The sequence below is a fragment of the Glandiceps talaboti genome, chromosome 4 (genome assembly GCF_964340395.1).
Source record: "Glandiceps talaboti chromosome 4, keGlaTala1.1, whole genome shotgun sequence".
Taxonomy (NCBI): domain Eukaryota; kingdom Metazoa; phylum Hemichordata; class Enteropneusta; family Spengelidae; genus Glandiceps; species Glandiceps talaboti.
This window is the reverse complement of record NC_135552.1, coordinates 12,003,227-12,025,535: the sequence shown is the minus strand read 5'-3', so window position 1 is coordinate 12,025,535 and position 22,309 is coordinate 12,003,227. Positions and strand designations below refer to the sequence as shown.

Genomic DNA, 22,309 nt, shown 5'->3' with positions numbered 1-22,309 from the left:
TACTCATTCACTCACTCACTCACTCACTCACTCACTCACTCACTCACTCACTCACTCACTCACTCACTCACTCACTCACTCACTCACTCACTCACTCACTTATCTATCCATCCATCCATCCATCCATCCATTCGTTCATTCATTCATTCATTCATTCATTCATTCATTCATTCATTCATTCATTCATTCATTCATTCATATGTATATTATGCATTCATCCTTTGTTTAATTATTCATTCTTTGAAATTCTTAATGTTATAGGAGGCCATGAATGTAATGAAGTTCAAAGACGGTGATATATGTGATGTGTGTGATGTATTAGCTGCTATCTTACACATTGGTAATATGGAATTTATCACAGCTGGTGGTGCACAAGTATCTGATAGAAATAGTGAGTATTTGATATGTATTATTTAGTGGGAAAGGTCCAAAAATAGATTGAGTTGTAGTATGCTACAATTGATGCAAGATGTACAGAGAAGTAAAGGAGAAACCCAAAGATCGATGGTACCAACGATGATAATATTGGAATGGAGAGCAGTACAAAAATATTTTTAGATTGCAATAGATATAGATATTGACAGCAAAAATGATACATTTACAGAGAGATAGATAGATTGTCAGTCAGTCAGATAGATAGATAGATAGATAGACAGACAGATAGATAGATAGATAGATAGATAGATAGATAGATAGATAGATAGATAGATAGATAGATAGATAGATAGATAGATAGATAGATAGATAGATAGATAGATAGATAGATAGATACAATGTACAAATAGTGAGATAGATACATTGGCAGTGATATAGATACAATGTACAGATATTGACAGCAAAATTGATACATTGACAGTGAGATTGATACAATGTACAAATAGTGACAATGAAATTGATACATAGACAGATTGATACAATGTACAGATATTGACAGCAAAATTGATACATTGACAGAGATTGATACAATGTACAGATATTAACAGTGAAATTGGCACATTGATAGTGAAATTAATACACTGACAGTGAGATAGATACAATGTACAGATATTGACAGTGAAACTGATACATTGACAGTGAGACAGATACAATGTACAACAGCAAAATTGATATATCAGCTATGAGATAAATACCAATTTTTACAGCAAGATAAAGATAATGGCAAAGAAAAATATACATATATTGACTGACAAAGATACTGATAGGGAAATGGGTACAAGTACAAGTAAACAGAATTTTTGAAAGACAGTTTGATAATCATCAAGAAAGGTCCTGGAAAAAAGACATTATGATAAGATTTATAGCAATACTTTTTTATCAATTTGTTCAAAAAAAATGTAAGATAAGAGGAAATGGATGTTGATGGATAAAATAGATCCACAGGGAATGAATTGAATGTGATGAATGTACTTCTTTATATTGCAGTATTAGAAACTGTATCCAAGCTGCTAGGTCTACATGGATATCAATTGAATGATGCACTGACTCAGAAATCCATGATTCTTAGAGGGGAAGAAATCTTAACACCTTTAGAAATTGATGGGGTAAGGAAATGAATTGCTTCTACATGGATGAAAGTCAGAAAGTGTGCCAGGAATGTAAGACTTGAATTATATATACACACACCATGTGACACCTGCTTGTAGCTGATTGGTTGAAAACAGTCATGTGATCATACAGTATCACTTCCATCTACTGAAGAATTTGTAACTGCAGCTGGGTCTCATTTTTAGGAATTATTATTTGAACATTTAGAGTTGATTAATACCAAATGTGATCTCTGTTTTAATACAATTTAGTTTAGTCATTTCTGTGTACAAATATAATATGCATATAATCAAACTTTGAAAATGTTATCATGGCTTCAGTTTTGATTTGGTAACACTAACAAGCATCACACTAAGTTATACTTTGTGCATGTATATGTGGGCAGCACTAGTAATGGTGAAGACTCTTCATCTCATTTTAGGACACTTCTGCTTTTGATATTTCAATAGATAGGGCACAGATAATGTTATTTGTGAGATCATTCCAATAGTCTGTGGTGTGAGGATAAAAAAAAGTACTTGTGTGTCACTGTTTTGGCTGATACAGCATGAAGAAAAGAACGTATTAATGAGATCTCCAATTGATTTGGTTGTATGTTTAAGGTACTAGCTATTTCTGTAGGGAGATCTACCATTCAGAGTCCTAGCAGTACCTAGAGACACTTGACATATAAACCTTCCCATTATCATCGTGTGACAGTCACACACAGATAGATAGATGCTTTATTAGTTACATGCACAGATATGACAAAGAGTGCTGATAGCAGATGGCACTCAGAAAGGTTTCACTTTATAGACAGACAATATCTTGTGTGATAGTTGATGAGTATGGTTCAGATATTGAAATCTTGTTGTCAGTGTAGTATGATGAGGACATTGAAAGATGGCACAACGTGATCTGTCTGAATTTTCCTCCTGATTAAACACATCTTTCAAACACCTGGTCCTTTTTAGTCAGGAAATCCTAGTACATGGAGCACCAAACCCAGTTTAAGTATCTTCACCCATTTCCTGCACAGAGGGAATGATTTTCATCAATGGTCATACACTAATTTTGTTCTGTGTCATGAAGATCAAATGTCAAGAACTGTCAAAACTTTGTGAAAGGCTTTTGATCTCAAATACCTGGGTTGATTGCGATAGAAAGTCAAAATGAACGTGTCTGCATTTGGAAAGCATCTAATCCCCCTTGATTTGAGTTTGGAGTACAAATTAAGATGGATGTATTAGATTACTTATTTATGTGTGTGCGTGTATTTTTCCTAACTCAAGTATTACATGCATAACTGCAATGTGTGTGATTTACAATGAACAATGAATCAAGGTACAAAAAGAGAATGGGCGGAACGGTGGTTTATTAGATAATCGCAGTGGATAAGAATCTTGTATCAAAACATTGTGTGTATGTCTGGAATCCTAAATCAGAAATTAAAGCATTGTGTACTACGCCATGGAAATGCACTGTACAAAAGAAATCACAGTGTACTTTAGCACTTTTATACACAATCAGACTGTTTGCATTATGTATTTGTTAAGAGTGGTATTAAAATTTCATGTGTAACCTTGGCCTTTTAGTTGTAATGTCACCTCCAAAATTATAACTAGATATAAAGGAAACCATAACTTGATGGTCAACCTCTCTTTGGAAAGGACGATTGTGTTTTGAAATTGAGTATAGTCCAAGACTTACAGAAACTTTAAATTTTGCCAAAGTTCCTTTCTTGGTTATCAGGGTTTCCATACTACAGCAAAAATCACAGATTAGGTCTCATTTTTCAAGGTTAATGAAAACTGACAAGACACAACTATAAATAATGGATAGACAGAATTTATTGTAAAGATGAACTGATAGAACATGATGTGAAATGCAATGATATGTTTATAATGTGCAATGTGTAATTAATGAAAGGATTTAAAGAAAAAAAGGTAATTAGAATAGATGTTCTTCCCCAATTTTTTTGTTCATTCAGCCATGAAAATTACGAGTGACCTAAGGGGCCCTTGTCACTACGAATCGCTAGCAGTGACACCCCTTAGGCCATGAGTATTTTCTGGCTGAATGAAGAAAAATATTGAGGATGATATAATAATTATACCATGACCAGTAATATATAATGAAAATCGGGGAAAGTAATGGCAATTTTGAGCATTTTGACTCATATTTCAGACACAGCAGAACCTATGATGAAGGCATGCATTGTCGTAACATAGACGCACGTTGTAATGACCAGAGTATATATTACATATTTTTTGTTGAATCTGGTTCATCCATGGTATATTGTGTAATATGTCTTGTTTTGTGTAGGCGGAGGCATCTAGAGACTCCCTGGCAATGAATCTGTATGCTAGATGCTTTCAATGGATCATCAAGAAAATCAATAGTCGTATCAAAGGAGCTGATACTTTCTGTTCTGTTGGTGTTCTAGACATCTTTGGTTTTGAGAACTTTGAGGTAAGATGGTCAGATTTGATAATCTATATTGCAGTGTGGATATATTTGTTGAAATGTACTGGGTGAATGACCTGGATGGGGGGGGGGGGGGGAGAGATGGGGGTGAATAGGAGGAATACTTGTTGAGATGTAAAGGTTATTGGGTAAATGACCTCTTGATAGGGGGATGTGACTGGGTATATGTGTTGAGATGTGCAGATTATTGGTTGAATGGCCTCCAGAATAGAGGGATGGAGGGTGGCTAGGAGTATGTGCTGAGATGTATAGGTTGTTGGTGAAGGACCTCCTTCTGAATGGAGTGGGGGAGTTATCTGCTGCCTGGAGGATGTGTTGAGAACAGGTGGTTACAGGCAAATGACATAGATAGATGCATGGTCTCCAGGTCTCAAAAAGATAAGGAGGGCACCTGACCTGTGATCCATATGTCACATGGTTGGGCAAATGTTAAGCAGGGTGATGACCCCTTGATCAGAAGTCAGTTTGTTGAACGAAATAATGGATGAATGGCACATGACTTTTTGAGCTGATGTCAGGTAAAGTGAGAAATGATGTGAATGGTCTCTTGATCTGAGATCAATTGGTTTAAACAAGTAACAGAATGTAAGCAGGGGACTTAAGAGTTTTGGCTAATATTCAAGTAAGTGTTATTCCTTTGTTTTTTATCTTAATAGTAAGATGGGATTGACATTAAAGTGGTCATATGGATGAGGATTGGGATTTATTTGGATTTTTGATTTATAAAGCAATTATATCATGGCTTCCTGTTTGAAAAATCAACATTGACCATTGAAGTCTGTTTGTTATTCAATACATTGCAAAAAGCTAAACAATGTGTAAAAAGTTTGTTATTGTATGTATAATAACAAAGATTTTACACATTTATTAATCTTCTGCAATTTATTGAGTTACAAACAAGGACTTGGCATATGTTGTTTCACATTGATTTTTCAAGTAGGAAGCCATGATAAAATTGTTACAATGGTACATAAATTAAAAATCCAAAATAAATACTCAGTCCTGATCCGTATGGCCACTTTAAGTTTAAATTACAAGTCAGACAATATATGTGTGTGATTGAAGGATTTACATCTATGTGTTCTCATTGTTATTTCAGGTGAATCGATTTGAACAGTTTAATATAAATTATGCCAATGAGAAATTACAGGAATATTTCAATAAACATATCTTCTCATTGGAGCAACATGAGTACAACACAGAAGGTCTTAGCTGGGTGGATATAGACTGGACTGATAACGGTGAATGCCTTGATTTAGTAGAAAGGGTAAGTTGTATCAGTAATATTTCCATTCCTTATGGTGAATGTCTTGACTAAGTACAAAGGGTAAGTTGTATCAGTAATATTTCCATTCCTTATGGTGAATGCCTTGATGTGGTAGGGTAAATTGTATTGGTATAGTTTTTTAGCGCATGCCATGAATGCCTTGTCTTTAACAGTAGTGAGGGTACAGTTGTATCCATAAAGTTTTCAACCCCTGTGGTGAATGTCTTGATGCGATAGTGTTAGTTGTTTTGTTTTCATTCCAAACAATGAACTTAGTAGCAAGGGAAAGTTGTATCAGTAAAATTTCCATTCCTTGTGGTTGAATGCCTTGATTTTAGTAGTTGGAATGGTATTAAAAATTGCATTCTTCTTGTACTGACTTGAATGTTGGATAATTCCTCGTACTTTCGTTTGATTGGCATTAGATATAAAATATTCACACCTCCACAATTAACCCTTTCATGACTAGAGACGAGTTTCATATAATAAGGGGACCCCAATTTATATGAACATTTTCATAATTACAATAATATTACTTTATTGGGCAGTAACATTTCTTTAATTCAAGTCTAAAATAAAGTTGATATATGCCAAAAACTTACATAAAACAAGAATTTTGTCCAAACAATTTTGGCGGGAATGTTTTCAGTATTGAAGGGGTTAAAGGTAGTATCCATTCTTGTGAGACGTAGCTGTCATTCTATTCTGACAATAATGCTAATTAGTATTGCTGTATTTACATCATAAACTATCCATTTTTATCAGGGATTACCTATTCATTGATTTCACACACAGTCTGGCACTATGCCAATTTGATGTCATGTTTGTCTAGGTGATTCTTCCGGAGTCAAATGTCATCAATAATCATGAAAGGAGTCTTCCGGGAACTCTTGTCATCACAATGCAAGAATTCTAAATTCATTACCTATTCAAAGGCTTCTAGGTTGAACACAGTCTGAAATATGATTATGGTATATATGTTGTAATAGAAAGCTACAACGTGGCTGAAAAAATTGTGAAAAATTATGTACTGTGGTATTTAAAAGAGTACAACATATGTGATTGATTACTCAAAGTGGATTAGTTATTTAAAATTTTGCTTTCAAAATATCCCAATGAATTGTGATACATTTTCGGAGGACTTCGTTAAAAATATATCACCATTATCAACATAATTTATTTTAAGTTTTGTATACATTGTAGGTAATCCACCTGTTGGAGAGGTGCCCCACCCATTTGAGTCATGCTAACTGTTATATTTCTAATATTTATATCAAATTCACATTCCTGCATGTAAATTTAAACAGCTGGTACAGTGTAGCACACTGGTTGAATTTTGAAAATAACTGATGACAAATTGTCACCCTGGAAGGTGTGGTAGATATTTATAATTATGACATCAGGTCTTACTGTTAGTAGAGAAAGAGAGGGGTATCTCCTTTAACTTCAGTGATGATTTAACTAAAGCTATATCTTTCATGCACTAGTTTCATTTTGAAAATAAATAATGACTGTGACATAATGAAAATAAATGATGACAAATTGTCACCTGGGAAGGTGTGGTAGATGTTTATAATGATAATATCAGCTCAATACTATGTAGAGAGAAAGAGAGAGATTCTTCATCCCTTCAACTCCAGCGATGATTAAACTGTAACTTTCACACAATGGGCTGCTTTTAAAAATAAATGATGACAAATTGTCACCGTTGCAGGTGTGGTAGATATTTAGAATGATGATATCAGCTCTAACTGTTTGGGGTGGGGAGTGTCTCCACCCTCTCCTATTCCGTTGATGATGATAATAATGATGGTGATGGTGATGATGATGATGATGATGATGATGATGATAAGAGAGGGGGAGGGAAAGTGAGGGAGGGAGGGAAGGGAGAGAGAGGAGAGAGAGAGAGAGATAGATAGATAGAGAGAGACAGACAGACAGACAGACAGACAGACAGACAGACAGACAGACAGACAGACAGACAGACAGACAGAGAGGGAGGGAGAGACAGAAAGACGGAGACAGAGACAGAGAGAGAGAGAGACAGAGAGAGAGAGGAGAGAGAGAGAGAGAGAGAGAGAGAGAGACAGACAGACAGACAGACAGAGAGAGAGGAGAGAGAGAGAGAGAGAGAGAGAGAGAGAGAGAGAGAGAGAGAGAGAGAGCCAGAGACAGAGAGAGAGAGGAGAGAGAGAGAGATATTTAAAATGAATGATTTATGTGATATAATGTCATCCATGAATCTGTACTGATTAGTGTATTACATCATGTGTCTACATCAGACATCTACAAATTGTACATTCAGCTATGACTGTAAACCTCAAGACTTATTTTTCTATTCACTTTAATTTCGCTAGAAAATGAAAACATAAAATAAATAGTGACTAAAATGCCTTCTTCTTGTATATGAACGCAATGTACCAATCTGGTAATTAGTAAAAATTGGTCTTTGAGAACTAGCTGAAAACTGTAAAATTGCAAAATTTTCTAGTAGTAAAAATGTTAGGTTTACAGTATTTTGTGCCATATGTCGTGAACCACACTTCTTTTATGGCACCATCTAAGACTGCATCGTCAAGAGGTCTTGATGTTTCATTTTGATATTTCGCAATGTCGTGTCGTGGGAGGTATATCAGATCTGGTTTGCATGAATGTATGTAGGCTGAAAGATTCAACATTGTATACCATAAACTAAACATTGAGTAAATACAGGAGTGTATTAAAATAGAGACAAATATTACAGTCTATCCTGTATGACATGATAAGTACTATAGTTAGTAATTATGTGGGCAGTAGACTGTCTCATCTGCCTCATAGCATACTCAGATATGCATACATTATTAATTAACTTTTTTAACAATCATAAAAATCTTACAATTTATAATTTCTTTCACTTTCCAAAACAAGTTGAAAAATTGTACCATCTCAAATTATCATTTATAATGCCTTTTTATTTTCACGGAATCTGAACAACACACCAAAATGTAATAATTGTGGTTTGACTTGTTTAATAGCACTGGAGATTTGGAAGCATGGCTTTGTGATAGAACGGTGATGCTATATCCAGTGACTACATAGCTTTCAATTATTCATTGCATATGACATCTGCCTATAGCAATTTTCTCTACATTGAAGTGCGGGGACAAAGAGGCAAACTGTTTAAATAATTATTGAAATGGTGATAATGATACATTGGGGAAATATAGAAATCATAGGGTTAAATAATATTGGAAAAGATTTATTTCCGTCATTAAAAATCAAAGGTCAGTAAAAAGTCATGACACTTAAAGCAAACAGCTGGATATGTTAGGATATATAATAATTATGCAGTGGAACTCTATCATTTCACTATTAAAATCAAAACAGTATAGTTCACTTTATCCTGTATGTATATTATTTTGTGTGGTGAACTAATTTAAAAAACAAAAAACATTCACTGAATACTAACCTTTTCAGTTTGAATAGATTTCTAGGTCTGAAATGTGGTGGGATGTTCTTAGGGTTGTGTAGATGAAAAATTGTTCACAACATGGTGATACCATTAGTGACATGCAAATTAGGTATAAAAATGTGTCTTTTTGGTAAAAAAAATCTTTCATTCGTAAACTACTAGGCTTCTTGGGCAGAAATTTGGTAAGGATGTTTCTAGGGTTAGGTCACATTGTAGAATAGCGTGGTGTCTACTTGATTTATATCTTAATTTTGTGTGCAGTTATTAAACATTAGGTTTTAGTGGTTACTGTAACTTGTGGAAGCCTGAAATTTCATGTTCATTTAAAGTTTTAGAAAAACTCACATATAAAACATGACAAAAATGTATACTTCTGTAATATATATTATAATTATGTATACTCCAGCTGTTTATGTTCCAATTTCATAACTCAATTTCATAAATATGAACGCATGATTATCAAATAATTCCAGCTGTGTTTTTTACTCAATTATGCATGTTATGATGAACTTTATAAATTTAAATGAATGTCAAACAAGGTCATAAGAGCAGTTTCTTCTGTCTGAGTCAAAAGTTACCAGAAGCTAACTATTTTTCCAGCTGGGTTTTTGTAAATTGTGTTCTTGTTATTTCCGAGTCAAAAGGTACCTGGAGCTAAACTAAACTATTATGACTATTCCAACTGAGCGTTTTTTTCACTCAATTATGATGAATTTTGTAAATTTGAATGCATCATTATCAAACAAGGGCATTGTTAAAAGCTTAATGATTAACTCTATTAACCTTGTTATTATTTCTATTAAAGTCAAAAGTTACAAATTTACCTGGAGCTACAATTAACATTTAGAGTCTTGAAATGTCTATAAGGATTGTGTAATTTTACTCTGTTAGCTGGCATTTTGAATAAAAAAAAATCCAGAAAAGTAGTTTTCCTATGTAGACAAATTTGTTCAGCAAATGAAGGATTTGGAGAAAAAGAAGTAATACATGTTAGATGGAGTTGAGGATGTGTGGATTGTGGTGTGTGGGGGTACAGGTAGTTATTGTAGCATAATATAAAACCTGGAAATTTGTGCTAAAGACTTATTTTCACTTATTTCGCTTGAAAACAAAGATGCAAATATAAGTAGTGACTAAACTGCCTTCTTGTACGTGAACACAATGTACCAGTCTGGTAATTAGTAAAAATAAGTAGTGACTAAAATGCTTTCTGTACATGAACACAATGTACCAGTCTGGTAATTAGTAAAAATTAGTCTTAGTTTGAGAACTAGGTGAGGACTCTAAAATCATAAAATTTTCTAGTAGCGAATATATGTAGGTGTACAGTATTTAGATGCTTCATCTCTGCTAAATCTGTTTAGATGTCAGTGTAATATATTTAGTGACATTTGAATGCAGGAGTTACGTGTGATTTAGAATTGTGCACAATACATATATGATATTAATGATTTTTTATTGGTCCGACTAAATTTAATGACATGGTATAGCCACTGTGCAGTATTCAAGTGTTAACTGCAGTACTCAGAGAAAACCTGTGTTGTTCAGTAGAGTCAAACTTAAATACCCTGCTTACATATAGACTTGGTTATTATCTGATCCAACCAAGCCAGTGCATGGCAGTTTCACACCCAAATTGATATGAGTACCAGTCACTGACAACCCATGAATGTTTTTTTCTAAGGAAAGTACAGAATATCCCTACATACCTACCGATAGGCCTTAGAGGGAAATCTATACTTAAAGATAATGTATGGGTATATGTAAATTTCCATGTACATCAGTTGATTTCATGGCTTTCTTATTCTTTTGTTTATTCAATGCAAGACAACAATGATAATGACGATGATTGTAGTTTACATTCCTAGAAATGGTTGACAAAAGTCAGTACAAAATCCATTCAATACACAGCTCCAAATACTGACGATTGATGGTTACAATAAATGACAAATATGGAATAACCACAATTTCCACTTTGTTTCTATAGAAACTTGGTATTTTGGCACTTATAGATGAAGAAAGTCGATTCCCCAAGGGAACGGATCAGTCTATGTTGACTAAGTTACACCGTGCACATTTCGTAAGTATGGTTGACATTTTCTACCTTATAATATTAAGTGCAGTCTTAGTTGACACATTATACTCTATCTAGCAGAGTAGTTGCAGTTATTTCGCCTGGAGATTGACTACTATATATACATGTACATAATGACTTCTCAAGACGCACAGTAAAAACCTTCTTGTCAGTGATGTGGATTGTTACTATGGTGATAGTTACCATGGTGATCAACTCGATAAAAAGTGTTAACAGTTTGAATTATTTCCTCAATGAAATATTAGCTGGTATGAAAACTGTTCCACTCTTTATAGTGGTATAGATACACTTGATGGGTGGATGATTGTCAGTATTTTGAATTCAGTAACCTTGTCAATTAAATAGTCCCTAAGATATATAGGGATAAGAATGGTATTATTATTATTTTGTTGTTGTTGTTGTTGTTGTTGTTGTTGTTGTTGTTGTTGTTGTTTTTATGTACATGTATAATGGTTACGTCTTGAAATGAATACACTGTGACAGCTTGATTTGTTTTTCCCAAGAACGAAAATATTTCATAACATACAATAATAATATATATCGCCATTTTGAAGAGAATTGACTGATTGCAAATCTCATGTACTGATACTGAATGTGTGTGAAGTCCATAGGAATAACAAAAGGTAGCTGGAAATGTGAGGTTAAAAGGTGTGGTACTGAACTTCCAGCTGACATTATTTCTATGGGTTTCATTCATGTACATTTGTATAGAGAGATTTGTAAGAGATGTATTCAGGTTGTCATTTTCTTGGGAAAATTCTGCTTTCACTTTATCAATCTTAAAAAAATACATCTGTCATTGGAGATGTTTGTGTTTGTGTATTGTGTGAGTCCCAGCTATGTCATTGAGTGAAGACTTAGAGGTCATTAGAGGTATTGCATTTGTGTGTGTTGTGAGTCTCAGATGTGTAACAATAAAGCCATGACTGTGAGTGTATATGACTTTGGCATAGAGCCATCACTGTGAGTGTATATCACTTTGGCCTGATTTGTAGCTTCACTTGTATAAGGTACAATAGTGGTTTTATTCCAGATTATGCGTAGTTCAAAAAAAAAGAAAAACATGAAAAATAATTTGTTTCCTCGTTTTGTATAAGATTGTTTTGTTTTGAATTTAATCTCAATAATTTTGAACACATACTATAAACAAAATAAATTTTTGTCAGCATATTGTAACTTGGTGGCAGTATTTCATTTGTAAAAGAACTTCCTGAATTCTACCATACACAAGTCAAGTTGTATGCGTTTGAGCAGAAAGTACACGATGTATTTCATGGTATATGTAAATCATAGGTTTTTTTTTTTCCTTTTTCTGTAGGAAAATGTATTTTACATCAAACCAAGAATTACCAACAATAAATTTGGTATCAAGCACTATGCTGGGGAAGTCTTCTATGAAAGTGTTGGATTCCTGGAAAAGAATCGGGATACATTCCGAGATGATTTGTTGATGTTACTCAAAGACAGCACGTGAGTCTATGATTGCTTCATTAGATTAATAAAATAGTTTATGTTGTAATTAAAAGTGGTTTGTTAGATTCACCTCATGGTCACACAGACTTGCACATTTGTCAAAAGTGCCTACACAAATTATGGGGTCTGAGTCTCCAAAAAGACTTGTTATTCATATACAAAAGTACCAAGCAACTGATTAACATTTTGGCAGTCTTTCATATTTTTTCCTGTCAGTTTGTCTGTGGCAATATGTGTTACTTACAACTTATGACCCAATATAAAATACAATATGATGCAGTGCGATGCAGTGTGATACAATGCAATATGATACGATACAATGTGATGTGATACGATACGATGCGACATGATACGATACAATGCAATACAATATGATACGATATGATATCACATGATAAGATACCATACCATACCACACCACACTACACCACACCACACCACACCATACCACACAATATTTACCATTAATTTTATTTGAAGCAGAAGTTATGCAGTGGATATAATAGTTATAGAATGTGTAAATAATCAGTATGACAAGGTATACAAAAATGTCAAGTTGACTGACAGTGGGCACTTCTATCCTAATTATCAAATCTTCCCAAAATTGGAACATTACATCATCACATACTCATTATAATTGTAGATTTGTACTGAGAATTTTCTCTACAAAACTAGAATCAAATTAGAAAGTCTGTTTACTCTATAAATGACCCATTACATACAGTCACACTGTATGTAATGGGTCATACACATACATACTCAGTGTGACTGAGATTACATCTCAGTCACACTGAGATGTAATCTACATCTCAGTGTGACTGTAAATTGTTGCTTTGAATTTCAATTAAGACAGAATTATCAATTTATTATGGTTCAGAATCTGTGATATGGCTGTATAACAAATTATTGATTTTCATGAACAGAAAGTATTCATTAGTAATTTCATACGCTGAGTGCACAATTACTGTAGTTAATTACTCAATTATTTATTGTCAGATAGGAAAACCTGGTGATAGGTAGATTGCAATAAACTGAAAATATGACCTATACCCAATGGAATTTTACCAACTTTACAATATTTGGTTTATAGTTATATTTTCATATTGTTTTCTGTTAATCTTTGAGAAGTGTTAGTTGAATGTGCCCATCTTGAGGGAGTTCAATCTGATTAAAATCCGATGTAGTGTACATGTCGCAATTTTTGGCTATTACGTTTACTGTCATTTGTTCTTTTGTGAGTGCTCATTACATATATCTGACACAATACCATAGGTTTTCCCCGAACCCAATCTCGTACTTATGAGTAGCCAATCAGAATCCATCTTACAATATATACACTCAACGTTTGAAAATGAAAGAAAGAGAACTACCAAACAATAACAATAACATCGTTGTCTGCGCTCTGTGGTCAAGCTCTTTTCGAACAAAGTGCTCTGAAGTACTGTACCCGCATGTTTTGGTGCATTACATGTTTTCATTGGTTGAGTGAATTCCCTCAGTGCTCTCATGTGGCTTGGGAAAACCTATGGTATTGTGTCAGATGTATGTAATGAGCGCTCACAAAAGAACAAACAACGGTAACCGTAACAACCAAAAAGAAATCACAATGTGTCCACTACATCGGATTTTAATCAGATTGGGCGTAGTACCTGCAATAGCATCATCTTATGCTTGAGTGTCAAAATAGAACAAGACAGTCAAGTAAAGGGTTTAACATTATTTTTTTGTTTCTGTTTCAGGTCTGACTTCATATATGATCTCTTTGAGTCTGTATCATCTTTAAGAGCTAATGATACGAAGACAATGAGAAAGAAAGCTACAGTCAGCTCACAATTCAAGGTATCCAGTCAATTTATATTTTGAAATGCACCAATATAGATTTTGAAATGCACCAGCTGCAACATTTGCAAGATTTAGTCTGTAGGAACCAATTGCAGGCTAACAGTTAGCAGAATTTTTTTTGAAGGGAAAAATGTCAATGAGGTAGCATTTATTTTCTGATGATGAGTGAAGGTCACAGACTTTATCCACAGACAGAGATATATAGACCAACTTATTATAAAATATGAAAATTTATGTGTCTTTGTAATTGTAAAGTATTGCGTCAAAGGAAACTTTTGTTCCAAACACAAAATTGGAAATTGGTACCTGAAATAGTTTGATTGCATAAATCAATCAAGTTGTAAATCAATCAATCAATCAATCAATCAATCAATCAATCAATCAATCAATCAAATGAATTTCTAAAGTACCAGTCTCCAAAACATTGTTCACTTGAATGATGGTGAAATGACAAACCCACACTGTATGTTTCCATGGATATGTCTCCATATCTGTCCTGACACTATCCATTTAAACTACTCATTGTTTTACCATCTCTTGCTGCTTACATGATTCTCAACCAAAATATACGTCTGGAGAGCTTCCAGACTTTCTTCAGATGTATTTAGCATGATATCTATTTTTTTGACAGGATTCTTTAAAATCGTTGATGAATACATTGAGTTCCTGTAACCCATATTTCGTCAGATGTGTGAAGCCTAACTCTGCTAAGGTAAGAATTTCTGACATTTATTATCATCAGGTTTTATAAAACTGTCATGATTTTTACTTTCTTATGAAAATTTTGTTGTTGTGAAAAAAAAATCAAATTCAGTATATTTTGTAGAACTGGTAAAATATCAAATGGATTTTTAACGAGGAATCACTGCAGTTGTTTAAGTGTATACATTCAAATTTGACAATAATCCCCGTGAAGTTAGGGGTCTTTCATATTCTCCCTTCCAGTTTAAAACACATGTACATGACTTTATTTTTTATTATGATGAAGCCATTGGAGAGATTAAGTTGAATTGTACAGGAGTTGATAAAGTAATATATATATATAAAGCATTAGCTACTACTCCTATACGTGTGGTTTGCAAGTTTTACATGTATAATATGACTTTTACAAAGCATGATGGGTATATCCTTAGTACAGTGTCCAGAGTGCAGTCAGATTGAAGAAGTTGAATTTTGTACAGAAGTTGAAAAAAAATCAAAAATACAGAAATGAGTAACATAAAACTGTTATTCCTGTCTCAATCTGCTGCAAGTATGATACTGTATGTATATCCCTAGTACAGTGTTCAGATTGAAGTTGAATTCTGTACAGATGTTGAAAATGTGAAAGTTGTAAAATGAGTAACATCAAACTGTTGTTCCTGTCTCTGCTGCAAGTATGAAGGGTATATCCTATAGTAGTAGGATGTCAGTATTACAGAGATTAAATTTCAGATTAAGATAATCCTCTTTCTACTATGAAAGAGGGTATTTGTACACAAAAAATTTATCCTCCAAGTTGGAAAAAAACAGCATAAAATTGAAGCTGAATGCTGTCCAAAAGTTGAAAGAGTAAAAATTGTATAAACGAATAGCATCAAACTGCTGCTTCTGTCTCTGTTATAAGTATAATATTTATATCGGTAGTAGGGTGTCTGTAATACAGACGTATTAAATTTCACTTGTTGTGAATAATTTCCTCATGACATCTTGGTATTATGTGTCATTTCCTACACAGCTACCAGACAGATTTGAAGCTCAGATTGTTATGAATCAGTTGAAGTATTCTGGTATGCTAGAAACTGTCACTATCAGAAGAGCTGGTTACCCAGTCAGACGATTATTTGAAGACTTTATCAAAAGGTAAAAATAGACAGACATCTTTTTACTTTTTAGATGGTATTACCCAATATTTTTCTTTGTTCAGCCAAGGAAAATTACCGGTATACTCATGACCTAAGTAAAGGAGCTTTGTCAATCCAAGTCGCTAGACTCGTAGTGACAACACTTCAGTCACGAGTATTTTTAGGATGAGTGGAAGAAAAATATTGGAGAATAACAAAATTATATCATTACTATCGGAGAAAAATTGGGAAAAGCATTATGGCAATTTTGAATATTTTGGCTCATATTTTGAACACAGCAGAACCAGTGATGTAGACACTTGTTGTCATGACATAGACGTGCGTTGTCATGCCGTAGAACAACCAGAGTATATATTCCATATTTTTTGTTCAACCTGGCTTGTGCATTGTGTAATGTGTAATGTTTCACTGGTTGAAATCTGATAGTCTATACGTTTTATCAAATGTCAGACTAAAAATCAAAGGTCTTTTCCTGTGTTCTGTTTTCTGTGTTGAGTCATGAAATTAAATTTTTATACCACCAGTAATACAATCAAGATATCAATCCAAGGACTAATCAAAATACAGTTTCTTATGAGAGCTCTGTTGACTGTATTGAAAGCAGTAATGTGAGAGTTAAAATTCAGTATTTTGTATATTTATATATATATAAATAAAATATATATAAAATAGAAATATATTTTTGGCAATAAAGGAGTGCAAAAATGGCTGAAATCTTTGACTAATTTCACACTTTTTTCAGGTTTTTTCAAGAAGTTGTTTTTGTCAAAGTTATATATTTTTATTGATTTAAGACACTCAACTCAGAATTCTGTAAAACCCTTGAAGAATGTATTTGTCAATAATTTCTTACATGAGACAAGAAAAGGGGAAAACAAAATAATAACAATGTTACAGGCAAAAAAAAACTAAAGAAAGTGTGTGAATCAAAACTATTTTGTACAAATTGTTTATTAAAACTGAATCAATTGTCAGATGCAAAAAGCACATTTTTCATTCAACATGTGAATGAGGAGAAACAAATGCTGATTGTTTATAGTAGATGTAGATGTTGTGATAGGTGAATGTTTGTAGTAGAAATGATAGATAGGGCTACACTGTGTCCAGCTGTTCTATGTTGTTTCATGCTTGTACAAATGTCGCATACATCGTACTTGTATTAAAGGCTACATTGTATCCAGCTAGTTGTAGCCTGTTTACGGTGCTGTCGAGATACATCATTAGCCCTCGTAATCTCTGCTTGTCTTGACTACATTTTCAAACGGTTAATGTAGCCCAACCCCAAAATTCGTTCAAAAACCCATATGTTGAATTTACTATAGTCGTATATAAATACATGTAAATTATCACATGTCCACTACATGTGCATGACAGTACATTGCTTTCACCTAGCACCACATGTATATTTGCATAATTTGCTCATGAGTAATAGTCTGAGAAGTCGTCATGGTTGAAGGGACTGCATGCTGTCATCAACAAGGCTATATTTTCAAATTGTTATTATCAGTTTTGATAATGTAATCAAGACAAGCTGAGAAAAGTAGGACTAGGGAGGTATGACCAACTAATGAGGTATCACCACAGTGCAGTGCCAGTGCTGTAAACAGTGTTCAAGCTAGTTGTTACAGGGTTGTTACATACTTACCAGATAGAAGGCTACATTGTGTCCACCTCTCCTATGTTGTTACATACTTTAAAACATACTTGTCAGATACACTGTCATTGCCAAGGTTAATATCCAAGTATTAAAATGTGAATTTGCTTTGGTTATCATATTTCTACTCCTACAGATACAAGATGTTGATTACTGGTGAAATAGAGGACATTTCTGAGAAGTGCTCATCTATTTTAGCAAAATATGATAACAGTAAGAAACACTGGCAACTTGGAAAGACCAAAGTGTTTCTAAGAGAGCAACTAGAATACCAGCTGGAAGTGGAAAGAGAAATATTCCTGAACAAACATGCTAGTGTGATTCAAGCTTCCATCAAAGCCTACATTGCCAGGTAAGATATATAAATTTGTATCTGTGTACTTAAGTGTAAAGTAGTTCTGTAAAGTTGGTCATGGAGGAATTTGGTCAGTAGAGTTCATTTTTGAAAATTTCAACATGAGGTCAGCTGTTAATGGTATGTGTGTGTATGTATGTGTGTGTGTGTGGTCTAGTCTGGTGTTTTGGTTATAAAATGTATTTATGAAAATAAACAAACCTAGCAGTTCATCAGAAAGTTACTGTGGCGTGAAGCAAGGAGAACTTCACAGTCACAAGTCCCTGGTTTTACTCAGTGTTGCTATTGAAAGTAGGTATAGTTTGTTCCAAAAGTGAACTGAAACAGTTACATGTAAAACTCTCTGATTTTATTCAGTGTTGGTATTGAAAGTGTAGGTATAGTTTGCTCCCAAAGTGTCTCTATCTAGATTTGTAGAATGGGTTATACAACTTTACTTTAGTTTAACTTGCTAAGTTCTATTAGTCAAGATACAACATATCGTATGTCACCCTATCAAATACCACTTCACAGTAAAGATAAGCATGATTAGGGCTGAATGACAAGACAGTCTATTGTCATTCCGGTAATAATCATCATTTTGTTGTCTTTTACAGAAAGAGGTACAAGAAGATTCTCCAATGCATTCTTACTATACAGAAGACATATAAGGTAAGAAAACTACAATGTGAGATTTAGAGATAACTTGGAAAATATGTCAAAAATTAGAGATCGAATTTCACATAGTTTGATGTGTAGGTATTCTTCTGTGTCTGTTTTATTTCTTCTGCTCCTTTGTTATGAATTAAAATGAATTTTTAATTTTTTTTTGTTGAAAAATGGGTGGAATCAATTTAAATGTTGGGTTTGACTGTTGACAAATTGTGTCTATTTACTTTAAAAGTGGAGTGTGTGCTTCAATCCAATCAAATAACCAACTTTACTCATTCTCGTCACTGTTTCCTCGTAGACTCATTTTTACAGGAAGAAATATCTGTACATCAGAAGAGCCATAATTACAATCCAGTCACTGGGTAGAGCTATCATTGCTAAAAAGATCTATGCCCAGAAACTAGAAGAAAAGAGAATTGAAGAAGAGAGATTAAGAGAAGAACAGAGGAGAAGAGAAGAAGAGGAAAGAAGGTAAACAAATGGATTATTTTGTGTTGAAATTGTAAAATGGTGTAAAATGAAAGTTTCAATAAACACTATTAAAACAGATATTTATTTTGTGTTGAAATTGTAAAATATTGTAAGATGAAAGTTTCAATAAACAAAAAGTTATTGTGTATTGAATGTGTAAAATATTCTAAAATGAAAGTTTGAATTACTAAATTAGATATAAGATCAAACTGTAAAATGATGGGATTAATATTGTTGGTTTCTCTTTTTGAAGGGCTAGTTTTGATTAGGGATTGAAATGTAGGTGTGAAAACGGTTGTCTTGCAGGGATAGAGAAAATGTTGGTCTAGCACAATAGAATTCTCCTATGTAATCTTTATGACGCCACTGATAAGATAACATTAATGTGAGAATGTGGGATTGAATCATGGGGCTTTAAATTTACACAAGGTCATGTACTACAGGTTGCTTACTACAGTAATGTAGTCAAACATATTCATAACATCAAAATGACATCAAAATATAGCAAATTCTTTGAACCTACAAATATTAGAGAGAGAGAGAGAAAATTCATTTTTGATGAGAAGTAAATAATAGAAGTAAATTTAATTTTTTTTTAAATCAGAAATTAAATTTTTTGAAAAGACAAAAAAAATGGAATACTGCCATGAAAAATACTTGGACTGAAGACAGTATAGATAAAAGATATAGTTTTTCTTGTGTTTTTTATTTATGTATCATGCCATACATTTTAATAGTATATCGGATCTGTCCTTCGACTACTTTATCACTGTCATGTCTTATTTCACAGAGAAATGGAGAGACTTGAACAGGAGAAGAAAATGAGAGAACTGGAAGAATTAAAGAGGAAATTAGATGAAGAAGCCAGGATAAAGAAAGAAAAAGAAGAGGAACAAAGACGTAAGGAAGAAGCAGAAAGACTGGCAGCCATTGTTAGAGTCAAAGAGTTAGAAGAAGCTAGACGGTTAGAGGAAGAAGAAGCTAGGAGAAAGGTTAGTTTTAGTTTTGGAGTTGACATAAAAAAGTGTTTAGGATGCAATTTTAATTTTTATTATTATCAGTAATTATAACCATCATCATTTATTTAGAATTTATTTATTTATTTTTATCTAGAATTATTCCCCAATGTTTTTCTTCATTCAGCTGAGGAAAATATGAGTGACCTAAGGGGCCTTGGCACTATGAGTTGTGACAAACACTTTAGGTCACAACTAATTTCCAGCTGATTGGAGAAAAATATTGACCTCCTGAAGCATAATTCATGAAAAATCAGCAATTTGAAACGTTTTGACTCTATAACAAGACTGTAGTGACGTAGAACAACCAGGGTATAAAATCCATATTTTATGTTCAAATACAATATCTTGGCATGTGCATGGTATAGTGATATTTGTAGGTTTGTCGAGACGCATGGAATGTTGAAAATTTTTTAGGGTTGTTCATATCATGTATGTGAATTTATAGTTTTTACCTTTTGAAGTATTAGCAGTTAATTAGTACAAAAACTAACTTGAATCTCTGACTAGTTTCTCCTATAAACAGGGGTGTTTTCAAGAAATTTGATTTAAGTTGTTAGTAGAATTAGAATTGAAATTCCATGTAAACATACAAATTCTATTAAAGAAAGCGTGCAAAGCAAAAACTCTGAAATGTTTGGGGTAGAAGTATTTTAGCAGAGTTATGCAAATGAGTGATAGTTTCATTCTTTTTTTTTCTGAATAGGCTGAAGAAGAAAAGAAGAAGAGAGAAGAAGAGGCAGCAAGGTAAAACACTTCTCACAATTGAATCAACTAAGATATAGAAAGACATTATCATAGTACACTATACCCCAATATACTTGGTAAAAACATTGAACCTGAGAAGTACTGAAGTTACAACTATTAATGTCAATATTGGTACTTTATATTATAAGATGTAAAAGAATAGAGTTCAAACAAAAAATACATCAAAATTAGAATTTGCTACCATCAGATGTAACACGTCAGAAACAGTGGCTTTCAATGCTTCTGTAAGTCATTAAAACAGCGCCCTCTAGTGATATAAGTGTACCAATGACAAAGTTTCAGTCACTCTATAATGTGCTGTGACATGAATAATGCAGAGTACAACACCAATGTTTCAATACCTTTGAACTTACATTAACAGCAGTTCTGCATTGTGTGGGGTTTCTTTTTACTTTAGAGTATACCAATAATACTTTGGAACTTTTATAAGTAAACTTGTGTTTTGATGTAATATAGATATGGTAAATATAACTGTAGACTTTCTATATTTGTAAATATTTACTTGTTGCCATCAGCAGTTCTGTTTGGACTACTACTATTTCAACATCAGATGTAATACTTACTATAAGCCACAAATCACATACCCTTTATACTATGTGGACCTATTCTGTGTACATTGTGAACTGTAAAGACTATGCTTTGCTAATCATTCAGGAAAAGGGCCGCGGAGGAAGAACGAAAGAGACAAGAACAAGAAAGGAAAAGACTGGAAGACCAAAGAAGGAGAGAAGAAGAAGAAGAGAAAAGGCGACTTGAGGAGTTAAGAGTCGCTGAACAACAAGCAATTAATGATTTTGATAATTCCTTAGCATTGGTAAGTACAGATGGATGTAACCTTTGACCTGTCCACTTAACCAAACATAGATGCTAAGTTTCTGAACAGCAATTTGATTATTATAGAAATGTCCACCAACTGCTTTGGCTTTCATCTTTTTTAATTTGCCAAGCAAAAAATGTAGAAATTTTGGAGAATAACGTTACCAAACCTTTTACAAGTTATGAACATTTTTTTGTCGTAGATGTTAATATGTACAGTGACTAATAACATTATAATTGTTACATTCTTATCTTCTTTTTGTTGTTGTTGTAAATTTCTAGTTTGAGGATGAAGTTGCATTCTTTGATGACGATGAAGAAGAAACGTCTAGAAAACAGACAGAAACACCATTTTATGAAGGATATCTGACAATGAAAGGTAATCACAGAATATCTAGATCCCCTGTCATTTTAACGACCCACTTCAGATTAATATTAAAATCTAAGTATAAAATACAGTTGTTCAGCAGTGCTATAGAAAACATAGAACAAAAGAATCATCTCATGTAATCCATGTTAAGATGACACTCATGCATTGACCAGGGACTGAAACGTGGCCCTTTAATAACTACAAGCATGGAGTTAAAATGTATAC

The 22,309-nt window shown here is 33.4% G+C and overlaps 1 protein-coding gene across 1 annotated transcript in view; it reads left to right on the top strand.

Annotated features, from left to right (window-relative positions):
* Positions 1-22,309, top strand: part of LOC144434163 (unconventional myosin-X-like) — a 106,921-nt gene that overhangs the window by 63,310 nt on the left and 21,302 nt on the right. The window contains exons 10-25 of the mRNA XM_078122618.1: positions 262-391; positions 1,423-1,541; positions 3,850-3,996; positions 5,111-5,278; positions 10,717-10,809; positions 12,143-12,294; positions 14,037-14,136; positions 14,771-14,851; positions 15,857-15,981; positions 17,774-17,989; positions 18,589-18,643; positions 18,942-19,114; positions 19,905-20,106; positions 20,837-20,877; positions 21,553-21,712; positions 21,997-22,093. Coding sequence (XP_077978744.1) covers positions 262-391; positions 1,423-1,541; positions 3,850-3,996; positions 5,111-5,278; positions 10,717-10,809; positions 12,143-12,294; positions 14,037-14,136; positions 14,771-14,851; positions 15,857-15,981; positions 17,774-17,989; positions 18,589-18,643; positions 18,942-19,114; positions 19,905-20,106; positions 20,837-20,877; positions 21,553-21,712; positions 21,997-22,093 — 2,059 coding nt within the window. The remainder of the gene's footprint in view (positions 1-261; positions 392-1,422; positions 1,542-3,849; positions 3,997-5,110; positions 5,279-10,716; positions 10,810-12,142; positions 12,295-14,036; positions 14,137-14,770; positions 14,852-15,856; positions 15,982-17,773; positions 17,990-18,588; positions 18,644-18,941; positions 19,115-19,904; positions 20,107-20,836; positions 20,878-21,552; positions 21,713-21,996; positions 22,094-22,309) is intronic.